General features: G+C 36.3%; 2 protein-coding genes across 4 annotated transcripts in view; both read left to right on the top strand.

Moving 5' to 3' along the window:
* The first annotated feature begins 2,864 nt into the window (after positions 1–2,864).
* Positions 2,865–10,656, top strand: LOC149005813 (tail-anchored protein insertion receptor WRB-like protein). The gene is made up of 7 exons (XM_089169307.1): positions 2,865–3,134; positions 4,968–5,047; positions 7,987–8,057; positions 8,477–8,544; positions 8,630–8,711; positions 9,856–9,905; positions 10,314–10,656. The coding sequence occupies exons 1-7, from the start codon at positions 3,030–3,032 to the stop codon at positions 10,383–10,385; spliced, it is 528 nt and encodes a 175-aa protein (XP_089025433.1). The 5' UTR covers positions 2,865–3,029; the 3' UTR covers positions 10,386–10,656.
* A 2,127-nt stretch (positions 10,657–12,783) lies between these two features.
* CHR4 (chromatin remodeling 4) overlaps positions 12,784–16,103 on the top strand; it is a 30,891-nt gene continuing 27,571 nt past the window's right edge. The window contains exons 1-3 of one of the 3 annotated variants that reach the window (XM_089168937.1): positions 12,784–13,267; positions 13,592–13,637; positions 15,317–15,766. In XM_089168937.1, the coding sequence (XP_089025063.1) occupies positions 15,398–15,766 (369 nt within the window). In that variant the 5' untranslated portion in view covers positions 12,784–13,267; positions 13,592–13,637; positions 15,317–15,397. The other 2 variants (XM_089168938.1, XM_089168935.1) reach the window with 2 other exon arrangements.

Raw genomic sequence — 16,103 nt, 5'->3', positions numbered from 1 at the left:
AACTAACAGTGTTTGTGATATGAAATATGTCTGGTAAATTGAATAGCTTAGGGGTAGAATTAATAGTAAAAATTTCCCCTTTTTTTAAAACATTACAAAATATTTTTGTTGGGAGAATTAAGAATGAAATAATACACCCAATGACTAGATTCATTTCTCAAGTACAAGGCATTGAAAAAATAATAAGCATAAAAAATGTAGTTATCTTTCAACTTAAGAAACCATTTTAATGAATGCGTTCAATAGTCATTTCTTCTTGAGATTTGGTCTGTGCTTGATAATATTTATTATATTTATACAGATAAGCTCCTTGTGGAAGGCACAGGTTGGTCGGTTTTTCATAGTTTATGCTGTTCTAAGTAGATCAAGGCCATGGAAGTGGTAAAGCTTGGTCGGTTTTTCATAGTTTATGGTTTTCTAGTTAAGTAGTAGATCAAGTTCATGTTCATCCAGGTGGTCAACCATTCAGTTTGTTCATAATGATCAAGATTTGAAAGATTAGGACAGCTCTTTCTAATTTATTTTCGAAAAACTATTCTTAATTCATGTAAGCTTTATACATATTCTGATCAATAGAAGTCATCGCCATCCATGGTAGACCAGATCAGGTCAATGGTACAAGCTTCTTGTCATACCAAGATTAGAACTTTTTATGGAAACATTGGATCTAGTTTGATGATATATGTATTTGTTGTTGCTGCAAAGTCTTACTTATCCGTAAGATCAAGTGCACCTTCAAAAAATGTATTCGACCAGGTTGGTCGAGTAACACCTCTGATGCTAAAGTTAGTCGAATACCTAATATTTGAATGAAGAAAATAAGTTGCAACAAGTAAATAGTTAGTTGGATTGATTATTAAAGTGTACCTCATTATGGGTGTAGGTATGAGTATTTGTAGTTTGAGTTACCTATGCCATATAGTCATTGAGTTTGACTTGAACTTCTCAATTGAGTATTACCCGTAGAGAGAGATAAGAGAGATAGAGTTTAACAGGTAATGTGATTGTTGAATTCGATTTGAACTCTAATAACAATTCGATTATCCTTGTTTGATAAGGATTCTCATCCCTAACTCCGATGAAAACGGTTGCTACTCAAAAGGTCAACGTGATTGCACGAAGGCACCTTGGGTTGTTCGAGGTTCGACCAAGTATTGGTCAAACCATATTGGGCCTGGTCGGTTTTCATCAACTTGGTTTGACAAAATTTGTCCATATCATTGGTCATATACAAAAGAGTCAACAAATCGCCCTTGGGTAGAAGTGAATGGTTTACATTGGTTTTTTTTTCTTATCATAATTTAAGGGCTTGTAAATTGCAATGCATGATTTTCCCTTTTGGTCATTTGATGAGTTTAGGTTCCTAGATTCTCTCTTTGAAATAATTAAAACGAAAAAGAAAAAGAGAAAAAAATCAAAACGTGCTTCTTTGATGATCTTGACACAAGAAGAACAGTGTGAATGAGACACTTGAAGGCTCAGGCACAATCTTGGGGCTTTATTGAGTTTAATCCATTATTCGCGTGCTTGGACCATTGAAGCATCCCATCAATTGTTTGATAGTTTAATAATTGAAATGTCGTTTATGCTTTGGATTTCTCTTGTTTACATGAAACTTAGACACTTTTTATTTGCAAAGGTTGGATGAGAAAAAATCGATGAAAAAATAGATGAAAAAATAAATATGTGGAATTTGCATGTAATGGTGTGATGAAAAAAAAAATAATAATAATAATAAAATAAAGAAAAAAATGTTGGTTTCATTTGTATTATTTTTCACATTTTTTTTAACTGAATTCTATTATTTAGTGAGACTTTGAAAAAAATGATGGAAAAACTATCATACCATGTAAGCCAATTTTGTCACCATTAGTGACCAAACAAGCCATATTTTAAATATCACAAAAAAAATAAATTTTTTTCTCACCTCACTTCAAACTTATTCAGTTGAACTTTAAAAATTGATGGAATGAGAAATCTATCCAACTAATTTTCTCATCCTTAATTAACCAAATAAGTCATACTTTTGGATTTCAGGAAAGAAAAAAAATATATTTTTCCAAACTTTTTTGGAATTCTTTTGTTCTCACTCCACTACAAATTCAGCAAACAAACAGTGCCTTAAGCAGAGACAACAAAAGCTGGTTTGACTTACCCATTTATAGCCTTAGTTTTGACATTATAGCCACCATGGTAGTATTTCTCTACTCTTAAAATTTTAATAGTAGAGGATAACATTGTCTTGATCCCAACACTCTGCAATCAAGGAGGTCCATGTTGTCAATATTCAAAGGTAGGGCATCTCTTCCTGCATATATGGCAAAGGAGTATGAGGATCGTGTGTCCTCTGCTCTCCAAAATCAAATTTCTATCCCCTTCTCTTTTTTGGATAGCAAAACCAATTTAATAAGGAACAACTAAGCCTAGGAAACAAGGTTACGAAGAACTTGCAACCAAGAAGTGGATGTAGGCCATTCAGTCATAATTAAAACCTAAGCCCACCTTGCGTGTGTGGCTTGGAAACAGCTACAAGGCTATTTTGGACTTTAAAGGTTATTTTAGACTTTTAAAATTTAAAATCAAGCTTTAAATTTCAACCTGTTATTTGGTATAAAAAGTGCACTTTCGTGTGATAGAAAAGATATATTTTTTTCGAGCTTAATCGAGCTTACGATTTTTCCAGATGTCTGCCAATACAGAGTTGCTTGAATGGTAAAATCAATACCTCTCAGTGGAGAGGTCATGGGTTCAACCGTGCGGAAGGCATTATATTATAGTATTAAAAAACAATAATAAAAAAATCGCAGATGTCAGTGGGACCCACTCCACAAACTGGAATCTTTATTTTCCGTACGGTCCCTATCGGTTCCTGGGCGGTCTCCGTGCACGGCCGCTTCCCTTCCCTCCAATTTCTCCGCTGCTGAAAAAGCTACCATCTCTGATGAAGAGTTCCTCCAGAGACTAGACATTCAGATCCATAAATCGCAAAAAGCAACGAATCGAAACACGAATTGTATTGTTTACGAAGCATGGACGAACACTCGGAAGATCGAAGCTCTTTCGCTGCTCCCCTGATTTTCCTCCTGGTTTTCGTTCTTCAACTCATTCCTCGATTTCTGGCTATGCTAAAGAAGGTAAAATAGTTTCCGATTATCTCTATAACATTCGTTTTTCAAATTAAAACGAGTTTTCTTTTACAAATTTCTAAGTTTTCTCTTTGTTGCGGATGACATCTCTCGTTCATGTTTTTTGTGAATTTTAAATTTGTGTACGTGAATTATAGGATTGTTTGTTCCCTAATGTTACGAGGATTATTAGAGATAATTGTTTCTGCCCTAAGGAACGTTCTATAGGGTTATTGTCAGACTAGCTACATTGTATGGTGTGGAATGTGAAGAAGTTAAAAAAATGTCATGTAGTGCCCAAACCGGGTAAAGGAGAAGGGTTCTTCACGTTAGGTTGGCAGTCAACACTAGGAAAACTCTGCCAAACCCTTTTACACGGATTTTACAAGCTTACACCATAAGTGTGATGCTAGGGCATTCCCCGACAAAAGAAGTGACGTGATACAATATGGTATGGGTTTAGTGATAAGTGGGCAAGGGTTAGCTAGGCTGTCTGCCACCCCAGGTGCGTTGATGCCAGATGGAAGGGTTCTGGTGCTGTACTTAGCCTACCCTGTTTAGTTGGGATAAAGCTTGTATTGGTGTTGTTATATAATGAAGCTATGTGTTGCAAAGATGAGGATGTTAAATCATGTGTGGTAAAACTATGGAGGAAGCTGATGTGGGAGTTGATCTGAGAAAGCCATTGGAGGCAGTTTGGCTATGTATAATTGTACAAGTATTTAATGGAGGTCTGGGGTCGCCACAATAAGGAGGACTGATCCCATCCTAATTAAAGGACCTAAAACACGCTAGTAGCAAGCCTAAAATTATCACTAATCCAATCAATTCAGGGGGATTTGCATTGCACATCTACTTCTGCTCACTGGTAGTCTACCTCCAGTGCTCCAACTAAATCAATATTTCATTTTCCCTTTGTTGTCATAGAGATTGATTCTCTCACTCTTTCAGAATACATTCATATGTTGATATTGCACCCTTATTGTAGGTCATATGTTAGTGTCTCTTGGTGTTCAGGATCTTGGCTCTCTCCTATTTTTCTCTAACGATAGGAGGTAAACAAATCAGATATTGATCACTAATCCAATCAATTCAGGGGGATTTGCATTGCACATCTACTTCTGCTCACTGGTAGTCTACCTCCAGTGCTCCAACTAAATCGATATTTCATTCTTCCTTTGTTTTCATAGAGATTGATCCTCTCACTCTTTCAGAATACATTCATATGTTGATATTGCACCCTTATTGTAGGCCATATGTTAGTGTCTCTTGTTGCTTCATAGAATTTTCTAATTTTCGTTCTGCCTCATAGCCAACTCTTTTGGTTGACATTTGACTTGTGGCCTGGGGAAATTGGGGGTTACCTGTTACAAGATGTGGGTCCTATCTGAACTGCCTCGTTGTGGATATTTGGTCTATACAGGAAGCCTTTTGTTCTGTGGGATATTCAGGAACAGCTCTTTCTTTTATTTTCATTTGAGAGAATTAAGTCTAAACTCTAATGGTGTTTGTCAGTTTTAGGTGATCTGTCACCAGGACCAAAACTATCCCCTGGGGCTGATTAGGATCAATGACAAACCATAATGTTTGACACTCTAAACAACTGGAATATTTTGATAAAAGAATGTTGTCAAAGAATTAGTTATGGATCACTAGAATCAGAAAATATAATTGATCAATTCAAGGTATGCAACTTTTTAACATTTTTAGTGCCCTTGAAATCTTGTTTGATGTACTTTTGCAATTGAATATCTTTGTTTCTTATGTTCTGAACTTTGTTCCTGCATAATTTTCTCCATGTTGGTATTATGTAATGATTCCCTTTTTTCTGGCCCCTTCCAGAATGATTCAATGAGTCCAGAGGAAATCAAACTGCGTGCAGAAATAAAGCAACTTCTAAAAGAAGCGAGTGCTTTATCCCAGTAGGTGTTTAATTGAGTTAGCTGCACTGCCTCTGCTTTTAGTTTATTTGTGCTTCAACCTAGGATAATGTTTTCTAATTTTATTTTGAACTTGAATACTAGGATTGTATTTAAGAATGCCTTCCTTTGACAGGAATTTCTATCTGATCTTCAAATGCCTATAATTTCAAGTTTTATTTGAAAAGATCAATTTTCTTTGGGTTATTTCTGCTGACTGGAAAGTATATTTTTCAATTCTGCTTTTTTATTCAAGTGCACTATCTTGCTACTTTTCTGACAAAGCAGTTTACATCTCATTTCTTATGTGGTGGGTCTTGAATGCTCTCTATGAGCAAGTCCTTGAATTTGCACTATAGTGAATGTGGGTTATCAACTTTGGGTGTTTGGGAGGGCCTATATAGAATCATAGAGTGTTCAATTCTGATGCAACAGATTGCTTGCATTGTACTTTCAACCTCGTTATTAGCCTCTGCACCAAATACCAACCCCAACAACAGTATGGGAAGACGTTCTCTGTCTGGCAGTACACCATGCATGGAATTGTGTGGTGAATCCTACTTCTAAACAAAAAATGACCGAGTCCAACAGTATGGAAAATGTTTTCCGCCTGACATCGTGGCCCCAGCATCAGTGCAGGGACCAATCATGGCATATGTGGGAGCATCAACAGGGGTAGGATTTGCACCTATCATAAGGGGCACAGCAGCCATTTCTGCCTGGTTCATGTCAGGGCATAGAAACCATGCTTCTAGGCAGTGTTCTTTCTCCTTCTTGAGAAACAAGGAAACCTTAAACCATTCGGTAGATGCTGTGATGAACCTTCCAGAGCTTTCTTCTGGGTTAAAAATTAAAATATATGGACCTCAAAAAATGGGATGATTCTATGGACATCATCATACCCATTAAATACTATCTTGATCCATATGGGAGGGGATCTGGTGCAGGATCATCTATCTTCCATTCAACACAGTGTTGAATACTTGTCTATGGAATCAAAGTTGAGTTGCTCCCATGCTTTTCTGCTCCTTAGGTTACTGCCCAAAATGTTTTAGTGTGTTTGTTGTTTCTATACTAAACCTTGGTTGATTTATTGCTCACCTAACGAATATTTTCTGTAACTATTATACACTCTGTTTTTCCCTTCAATATTTTCACTCTTTTCCATTATGACATGGCTGACCAATTGATCAATGTTGAAGACTTCATGCCCTTATGGTCACTGATTACTAGAGATCCATAGTTGCTATGAGACATCCTATTTTTCTTCTTCTAATTCTGCATAAAATATCAGAACCATACCAAAATTTTGGTTCTTTGTACTTTTTCTACCAACTTTCAGCTAGACTAGTCTTTACTGCCATCCTACACCTAGCTCTTAAATTGTTGAAGTGCATCAAACTGATTGTGGTAACAGTGCTTTTTGCCTTCTGCTTCAGTATCTCAACATAGCCTCCTTTTTTTTTTGTTTTTTTTTTTTGGGGGGGGGGGGGTTGTAAATCAACCTTCAAACTCAACACCTATTATTGTTGCACACTCTATAGTGTCTGTTATGATTGCTTTAATGTTCACTTCAATGCATCCTGATATTTCCGGGGATCCTACTTCAACTAGGGCTCTTTCCCCCCCAGAAAATATGTTTCCTGTCACAAACACTTGGTTAATTGGTTAGGATGTCAATTTCACAGATTTTTTTTTTAAAAATGGACTGAGGATAATATTATCCCTGAATGTGGATAGATTTCTCATCAGAGAAAGCCTCATCATCCATCTTGAGGAACCATTGAGAAAGCACACAGTAGCAGGGAACACTTTATGGCTGTAAGCATGTAGTTATAAGCCTAATAGAAAAAAGGGCAAACTTGGTGCCAAAGGCTCCTACACAAGCAGAGTCCCCGAGGGAGGGGGGGCAGTTTTATGGGTTCCGCTCCTCTCCTTGGAGGGGCTCTCCTGATGAGTTATAGGATTTAACCATGTGGGATATTTTAATTTGAAGGCTATGGTAAATTCAATGAGTGCCCTTGGATTGAAATACTTACACATGGTAATCTCTCATCACTCATTGGACCGTTATTGGGAGATATCCTCCAAGGCGAGGACCCAACCACCAGTTTTCCTACGTATGCAACATAAATAGCAAAAGAATGACCTGATCCTTGAGCCAAAATTCCCTCCTGGGTTCACCATGGCCCACCCAAAGGCCGAGTTCCCATGTTACAAGGAGTGGCAAATTTGTAATTTAACACAATTTTCGGAGGAGAATGACAAATTTTTAATAAGCCAGAATTTGAAAGGGCTATTGGGCTATTGGGTAACTAGAAAATAAGATACAATTGGGATTTATAATTGAGTTTTCTGATGTAATCCATAAACATTAAATAGTCAAAAGAGGTATATAAGTTCTGGCACACTTGATGTGCAGGACAGAATACAAGAAAATAAACAAGTAGAAGAACAAAGATATGGAAGAGCCTCCGGCCGAGCCTTGCTAGTCACTCATCTTCCCCACTAGCATCTCAGTTCTTCCCTTGCATGGAGAAGGAAACCGCTGCAAAATTAAATTGGAATCCAATCCTAATCTTAGATCAAACAGATACAAGTTAAATTATGAACATTTACATAACTAATAAGTACTACTAGAATAAGGAAGATCAAAGCAAATTAGAAACTCACAGACTGGCTAATTCGGACCTAAATCTGGCCTACGATAGTGGTGGATCCCTGGATCCAATGGTTGGCTGGTTCTTTCTTCTCTGCCTCCCTCAGTCTACCTTATTGATCTTTTACTCTTCCAGTTGGATGACAAAATGTCACAGCACAGTCAATACTATTCTATTTCTGTTAAAGAACCCCCCCCCCCCCCCGTTAGAAGGAAAAAAACTGTTTTTAGCATGCAGATACAGTTTCAATATGATAACATTTTGCTTCTGTTTTTGTCACAGGCCATCAACATTTGCCCAAGCAGCAAAACTTAAGAGGGTAGTGACAGCTAAGGAGAAGGAACTCCAAAAAAGTATGTTGTTGGCATTAGACAAGGAACTTTTTCTCTCCACAAAAACTTCATGCAAAGTGTTCAAGGGTGTCAATTAGAAACAATGGAAATTACTTTCAGTTGATCTTTCAAGATTTAGTGCTTCAACTTGTGATTTCTTATCTAGTTGACAATCGATTTGATGCTGTGCAGATCACCTTTTTCATAAAGAGATAAAATAACCATTATAGAATATTTACTTGATGTTGGAAATTTATAGTATAGTTATCAATCTCTAGGCTTTTACCTGTTCTGTCACCTTGATTCACCTAGGCATGACATTTATGTTCTTTGGTGATGAATGTGTTGTTTTACTTCATTGTTTTCATAGCATAGGGTCATTGCATGGTCTTTACCTGTTCATATGAGGCATGAGCTGCTTACAGCTTTACACTTTCCAGTTCAGGAGACGCAAAGCCAGAGCATATTTTCTCATGATAAGTATCTAAAAGCTGTGACGGCTCTTAAGGTAGCAGCTGGTTGTGCATTTAAGTACATTAATAATCAAGTTCCCTCTGTTTATGTTTTAAAAGTTTCCCTTGTTTTGCAATTAGGGAATCATATATATTGCATTGACTTTCCGGTTTTGGGGCATTCCTCTTGCCACATTCTCTCCTCAACTTCTGCAACCTTTGGGTAAGACATTCTTGATTGCAGTTGTTCTGCCTTTTTTATTTTTATTTTATTGTTAGTGTTGTATTACATTGAGGTTTGGTAAGTGCATGGTGAGGCATTTTTAATTAGATGAACTATATAAATCTTGCAACTGAATTCAGGAAGTGCTCACTTGCTGAAGCTTGGTCAAGGGTTGAAGTCCAGGAAGTAGGGGTAATGTTGCATACATTTGACCATTCAGACCCCACTAAACACAAGATGTGCCTTGTGCACTGGGTTTAAAAAAATTTAAAAAAACTATATATTCGACAAAGTATGATCTATCCTATGTATATCTAATACCATCCTTCCATTTTGCAATGTGCCAAGATTTGGCTTTGACAAAACTCTGATATACTAAATGGTAATTGACAGGTTCCTTTACAATCCATGGATGGTTTATTTTCTGACTTTTCAAAGGAACGACCAATCAGCGTCAAAGTTCTCCTTTGCTATATATAATATATATATAAACTGTTAAATTTGATGGGGCAGAATTTCCACATTATTGTTTCTCAAATATACAGTATAAAGGTTATAATACTTTTCAATGTTCACAAGTTAAAACGTTTATGCATATGAAATGAATGTATCTAACAGGAAAAAGAAAAAGAAAACGAATGTACGACAATTTGCATTATATATCGAAGGTAAAATCAAGTTGATTATTTCCACCTGATGGACTAAGATAAGAGATTTCTCTACAGCTCACTCCCAGTGACCGGCGCCCCCCCCCTTTTTTTTCTCTTGCATTGGATGTGTCTATATTAGAAGTAACCTCACACTATTCATATCTTCGTAAATTTCTGTTAAGGCATGTCAAAATTTTGTTTTTCTTTGCTTTTATGTGCCTCTGTGATGCATAAGATTTGGAAATGTCTAGTCCATTCAACAGCTGGGATCCCAACTCTGTAGTGAAGATGGAATAGGTATGGTACATTACAGGGTTCCGAATTGTGCACGGTGTGATGTGCAGTAGAACAGTGCCACCTGTAATGTGTTGTATCAGGCATCTAACTGTATAACTTGACCGTTTTCTTCTTCAGTCTCACCACACAATCTGTTATGAATGGAATGTTTGAGAAACATTTTGCATCAGTGATCCCATTGATTCATGTTTATGCAGGGAATCAACTGTCATGGGGTGCTGGAGGCCCAGTAAATGGAAATGCTGTGGTAAGAATTCGAGCTCTGTCTTGTTGTTATATATTTGTGTTTGTGCTTTTATTTTAGCTTTGCATGCACGCAAGGCAGTTGTTTTGTCAAACACCAGCATTTGACTCTTACGTCCAGGACAGGTTTGCTAGATTCGTGATCAGTTGGCCATGATCTTCAAAAAGTGATTCCCCCCCCCCCCCACAGAACAACAAAAAACACACACGCACCCCTACCCTAATAAATCGAGTGCCTGCTAGTCTGTTTTAGTTTCAATTGTCAATCAATTAAACCTGAAGGTTTGAATCCCAAACCCCTGGAACATGTTAAAAAAGTACAGTTCACCATGGCTTCACAAGCTAATAACTCAAATTAATGCAGTAATTTTAGTTATTGATTATCCTAACCTTTATACTAATGTACATGCAGGTTGGCATTATTCCTTGGCTGATATTATCTACGAAAGTGAGCGGTTTAATTTGTCAGAAGTTCCTCAAGTAGTTGACATAATCTCCACTGTAATATTAGTTGCCTTTACCACCCTAACATCAAACTTCAGGCTATTTTATTGTATTAATTTTTAGTTATATCTTTATTTAATATTTTTCCACTTTCGACTTTGGGTAGGGGGTGTCAATATGCTTTGTTGAATTTGTAAAAACAGAGTTACAGCATGGAAATCATGTTGGGCATGTTTTGGTTGGTAAGAAAAAAAATTAATTGGAAGAGAGAAACACACTAACTACTTTTTTTTTTTTTATATCCTGCGTTGTCATACAAAATTAAGCTTTGTTTTTCTTTAGTAAGGTTGTGGAGCTCCATGGATACTTTATACAATCTTCCTTTTCTATTTTTTTTTTGGGTTGTTTTAACTGATAATTTACAGGGTGCTCAATACAGTGGCTCTCAATTCCTTGACATACTTGGTTGAAGAACATGTATTCCAATGCACTGTAGGGGTTCTAACTTAATGAGCTAATTAGTTGTACATTTTTTAATTAGGGTAAAATTTGGATCCTTTACCAGTAGGGATAGAGAATTGTGTTCTTGTTGTATTCTTCCATTACACATTTAGGAAGGGTTCATTACTGAATATTCGCTGGAGAAGTGGGTCTTCCCTTTTGAATATGTGATGGAAACAGTTTGACGGTAGAAGATCCCATCTTGGCTGAAAGGGGTCTTTTTACTTGATTTCATTTAAGAGTTGCAAGGAAGGTAAAGTGATGGGCAACGAAATAATGTTGTCATCATGAATGGATGTATTTGAAACAACAATATTCATGCATCATCGTTGAATACTTCCTTGCCTGAGTCATGACACAAAAAATTTAACACAACTAAGGTTTTCCTTGCTTAGTTAAGAGGTAAGAAAAAAGTGTTCCATATGCAACTAGAGACTGGTTCTAATTTTTATTTCTAAATCATCTTGAAGAACTCTGGGAAATCATGTTTTGGTCTTGGGTTCCTCTTCAATATTCACCCTAACATTCTACTTAATTGATTTTTGTCCTTGAAAAAGAGGTAGAGAAGTTTCTGGGTGAATAACGTCTACTATTTGATTTCCTTCTTTATATAGACTTCCTTTAATGTTTCAACTGCTATGTTGAACCATTAAAAGTGGAAACTAACTTTTGTCTACATTTATTTTATGTATGTCCAGTGGGTAGATTCTCTTTGATATGATCTCATCAAATGAATACCTATGGCATGACCAATATATCATTAAAAATTATTAAAATGTGTCCATCTATACATTGAAATTCTATGAAACCAGCAAACAATCAAGCTTTAATGTGATAGGTATTTGAGCCAAACAAGGCAAAAATACCTTGGTTATGGAATAAAATCCAAAACCCAAAATCATAATTAAACCGTTGGAGTGAAAAAAACTTATTTAAGACTTGTATTATCATTCTACCATTTACCTTGTCCCTGTAGAAAAGGTGGAACACAAATCTTACATTGTCATTTGACAAAAACTTATTACTTAGCTCTTTGACTGTAAATAATTATTTTCGTCTTCATTTATCCATCAAATTTGCAACTATGATTCTTTTTTATAAGTATTCATTAATATAATTCAATAATTGATACTACTCATTAATGCCATTTAATGATGAAGAAAAGTAGCAAGTAATTAAACTCTGTTGTAATTAGTGATGGAAGTCTTAATATCCTTCAAAAATTGACAATTAGGCGTTATAATTTACCACTTGTCTTAATAAGAAAGATAGCCCAATAATATAATGAACGTTTTAAAGCTGAACTAGATTCAAATTGAATACTTAGAAACCAACCAAGATGCAAGTATGCAACTTAATACAGATTTATTACTGGCAATCCGAAATTACCTTCGTATAAATTATATTATAGTTGGGTAGTTCTAAAATTAGCAAGTAAATTTAAAGTTTTGGAAATCTACAATTGCTTCAGCTTGTAAATTTGCCATAAATGTATAGGTTCGGTAAATTTATTGAAGATCTACAGTTGCTTCTGCTTGTGAATTTGCCATAACTGTATAGGTTCGGTGAATTTGTTGGAGATCTACAATTGCCTTGTAAGATTGCCATAAATGTATAGGTTTAGTATATTCACTAATTTTCAAGTTGCTTTTGCAGATTAAAGGAAAAAAGAAAAGAAAAGAAAAGAAAGAGAGAGGATCTAATTTTCTAGCTTGAAATCAATATTGTTTCCTTTTTTAGGATTTTTCTTTAAGATTCTACTTCAAACCCTAATAATAAAATTGAAAAAGTAAAAGAAAGATCTGACACAATGGCCATTCAGTGATGGAAAAGAGTCACCATTCAACTACAACTCTAATTACCACTTGTGGTCTGGCACTCTGTCCACAGGTTATTATTTCCATTCCCAAGTCCCACCAAATCCATCACAACCTGTTAACCTTTTATCATTGCTTAACTGAAAATGACCTAATTCTTAACATTACTGATTAATACTTAAATAATATAGTTGAAAATTAAGAAAAATAGAATCGTTGTTCTTCAGGACTCTTTGGAAGTTTCTACTCTAGAAAAATTAGAAAAAAGTAGTCAACATAAACCTGCAAATTGGTAAAACCCCAAAAGAAGCACGGATTCATCAAACCCAGAAAGCATTTTGTTTTTGGTAGAAAACCCAGAAAGCAAATTGAGCTCTTGACAAGAAAAAAGAAAACCCAGAAAGCATTAAGCAATCGATAATGGAGATTATGAGATTTAGTGGTCACTGTGTGAGTCGCGCTGGTCAGAAGTGTCTCATCCTTCTCTCTCATAAACAGAGACAGCAATGGCTCGAAAATGGAAAAGAAGTAATAAAGAAAGAGGTATAGCCTCGCAAATTGCGAACATGCCTTCTGGTTCTGCCACGTGGAGCGATTCGATTAGGTAAGCGTTTGCTCTGGGGCTCCCACAACAATATACCAACCTGCCATGTCAGTGTCGCCCTCGTCCTATGACCCCGGGAATCCGTATCGTGTGCTTCTCTCTATTTATTTCATCTCACCGCTCGCTGTCTTTCTTTCTTTCTCGTTTCTCGTTCTCTTCCGTGCCCTAATTTCCCTTACCCATCTCACTGCATCTGTTGCTCAATCGCTGTTCTAGTGTTGTTTGATTCTCTTTGTGTTTCAGTTGTTCAATTCTGAAGGAAGATATTTTGGGTTTTCTTCCATTTTGATGTGCCTGGGTTCATTATTACTCATTTTCCCGCAGGCTTTCTGGTGGGTATGCCCCTTTGTTGTATTTTCAGCTGAATCAGGTTGAGTTCTCTTTCCATTTTCCATTTACTTGTGTTCTTGTTGTTGAATATGTAGATGGATGTTTAACTATTGCTAGCATATGCTGTTTTTGGTCTTTCCTTTTTGCCCCCTTTCAGAATTCTATCTTTTTTTTTTTGGGCGAAACTTGGGAGTGGTGTTTTGAGTTGGCTGTATTGTGACTTGTGAGTAGCTACTGAGCATGGGTTTGCTTTAGTTGGGTTTGATTGCCTATGGTATTTCGAAGTTTGTTTCCCATTTAGGGATGATATAGTTTTGGGCATTGGTGAATTACTATTTGGTAATGGGGCTAGTTGGATTCAGGATCAGTGTTCAGGTCTGTTTTAGTTGGCTCTGTATATTTGCTTCCTATACTTGAATTATGTGTTTGCATGGCTGAGAAGATGCATTTTTATTGCTTGTTCCACCACAGAACAACACTTACAAATTTTTTTTTTTTTTTTGGGGGGGGGGGGTATGTGTGAGGAGAATGTGAATTTGATACTGAAAGTTTTAGCTTGACATGTTGAGGAAAATGTGAATTGGATACTGAAAATGTAAGTATGTAATTGACTAATTCTTCAATTGAGATGTTTTGGTGGTATCTGGGGGTTGGCTGTTTATTTGTGTAAGCTTTGTGAACTTTTAACTGAGACTGAATCATCTTTTTCTGTAGTGAACACTGTGACTGGTGGAACTAGATGTAAGAGTTAACACATTGATTTTTGAGTCATTGAGCGACTACATTTTTGTTGAGTGGTTCATTTGGGGTATAGGATGAGACATGATAGAACCACAAAAAATCCTTCCTTTTCTTGTTTTTTGGTTTTGTAATTTGGAAAATATGGATTTTGCCACCTCTCAAACTATTTTCTCCACTAAGGGAGCCTCTCGCCACTTGAAAGAAGTTGGTTACATCAAATGGTAAAGTAACTTTTTTTTTTTTTTTTTTTGGGTGGGGGAGTTTCTCTTTGATAGCTACTGTTATGCAACTTATGCTTATTTGAGTTTATGATAGTTTTGATGCCCACAGTACTTTTATCACATTTTTACTTCTTGCATTGTCGGAGAACTTGATCCTCACATGATTTTCTAAACATTGGCAGCAAGCCAATCAGATTTTGGTTCATATCTTAAGTTTGACTTAAACTGAGTCAAATGGTTGGCTGATCCTGGATGAAATGCATTTGCTCTGTCCAGTTCTGTCCTTTGTTGGTGTTGTCTATAATCCTGGTGATCGAATACTTTTTCCCTTTCACATTGTGATCATCAAATAGATTAGACCATTGAAAGCACTAAATATGTAGGACACTCTTAAAAGTTCCAACAGTTGAAGCGATGCATGTGGAACTTTGTTGTACAATGGAATTTTACCTTTTTGAAAGAGAACATTGAGAAAGGGAGCACTGCTCTTATGTGGAGCCTAATTTTTCGCCTGTTACTTCCTTAACAGTAATCTTATTATTTGAAATTTTTGTTCATAATAAAAAGAGTTGATCCTTAATAAGTTCCTAGAAAGCTTCTTCTTTGTTTAGTGATTGCTCGTGCAATTAACTACACTCAATAATTGGTTTCACAGTAACTTTATTTTTACTGCATTTCTTTGGGTAACATTTATGTTCTTTGACTATTTCCCCCCTTCCTTCTTTTGTTAACTTATTTTATACCTTTGTTCCTGTAGGATTTGAGCGTGGAGGTTTTACCATGGCTTAGTTACCATATAGAGATCTGGGTCCCTGGTCCCACTCATTAAATAAATGTTATGATTCCGGATACTGTCAATTATCAATGTAGGACCAGGGGACAAAAGATGAAGGAAAATAATTCTGTAAATAATAAAATGATTGATAGAAATTGGGTCCTGAAACGCAAAAGGAGGAGGGTTCCAAATGGACCAGAACAGTCCAATGGCAAAGCAGGAGATTCTGTCCCATCAGAATCTTCAAGGAACATGCTTCCTGCGAAACGCAGGCTGAAAAGTGATACTCAACCAGCACAAGATCAATCCAATGCCAAAGAAGGAACTTCTGTACCTCCAGAATCCCCCAGGGACCATCCTCATCCTAAGCGGAGGCTGAAAAATGACATTATTTCAGATCAATCATCGTGCAAAAAAAAGGGAAATGATGGGGTGAGTTCTCTCCTGGCTCTTTAACATAGACTGGAAGTGGGTATTTTCAGATGCTCATTACTTGATTTGTTGTCTTAATTGACAAAGCACTACATAAAGAGATGAGAGATACATGCATTCATATCACAGTCATATTGGCTTTAGTTGGTGTTTTGAGCTACCAAGGTGTATACAAGAAATTTCTTCTTCTTCTGCAGAAATTGAAATTTTTGTGATCTTACCTCTTACATGCCCTGATTGGATGGGAAACTACTCTTGATTCTGTAAACAGATTCTCCTCAGTTATTTACATTTTGTGTGTATGTTTTTTTTTTTTTTTTTTTAATTTGGCCTGGGG

The sequence above is a fragment of the Hakea prostrata genome, chromosome 9 (assembly GCF_041222555.1).
Source record: "Hakea prostrata isolate BN-2017 chromosome 9, UWA_Hpros_2, whole genome shotgun sequence".
In the NCBI taxonomy this organism is placed as follows: domain Eukaryota; kingdom Viridiplantae; phylum Streptophyta; class Magnoliopsida; order Proteales; family Proteaceae; genus Hakea; species Hakea prostrata.
The sequence above is the reverse complement of the archived record's forward strand: the minus strand, read 5'-3'. Positions and strand labels throughout refer to the sequence as shown.

Bases quoted from the DNA above. Each gene is read 5' to 3' on its own strand.
- LOC149005813 (XM_089169307.1), top strand. From the start codon at position 3,030: ATGGACGAACACTCGGAAGATCGAAGCTCTTTCGCTGCTCCCCTGATT. The intron at 3,135-4,967 runs GTAAAATAGTTT...GGCCCCTTCCAG, and splicing joins TTCTGGCTATGCTAAAGAAG to AATGATTCAATGAGTCCAGA. The intron at 8,712-9,855 runs GTAAGACATTCT...ATGTTTATGCAG, and splicing joins TCAACTTCTGCAACCTTTGG to GGAATCAACTGTCATGGGGT.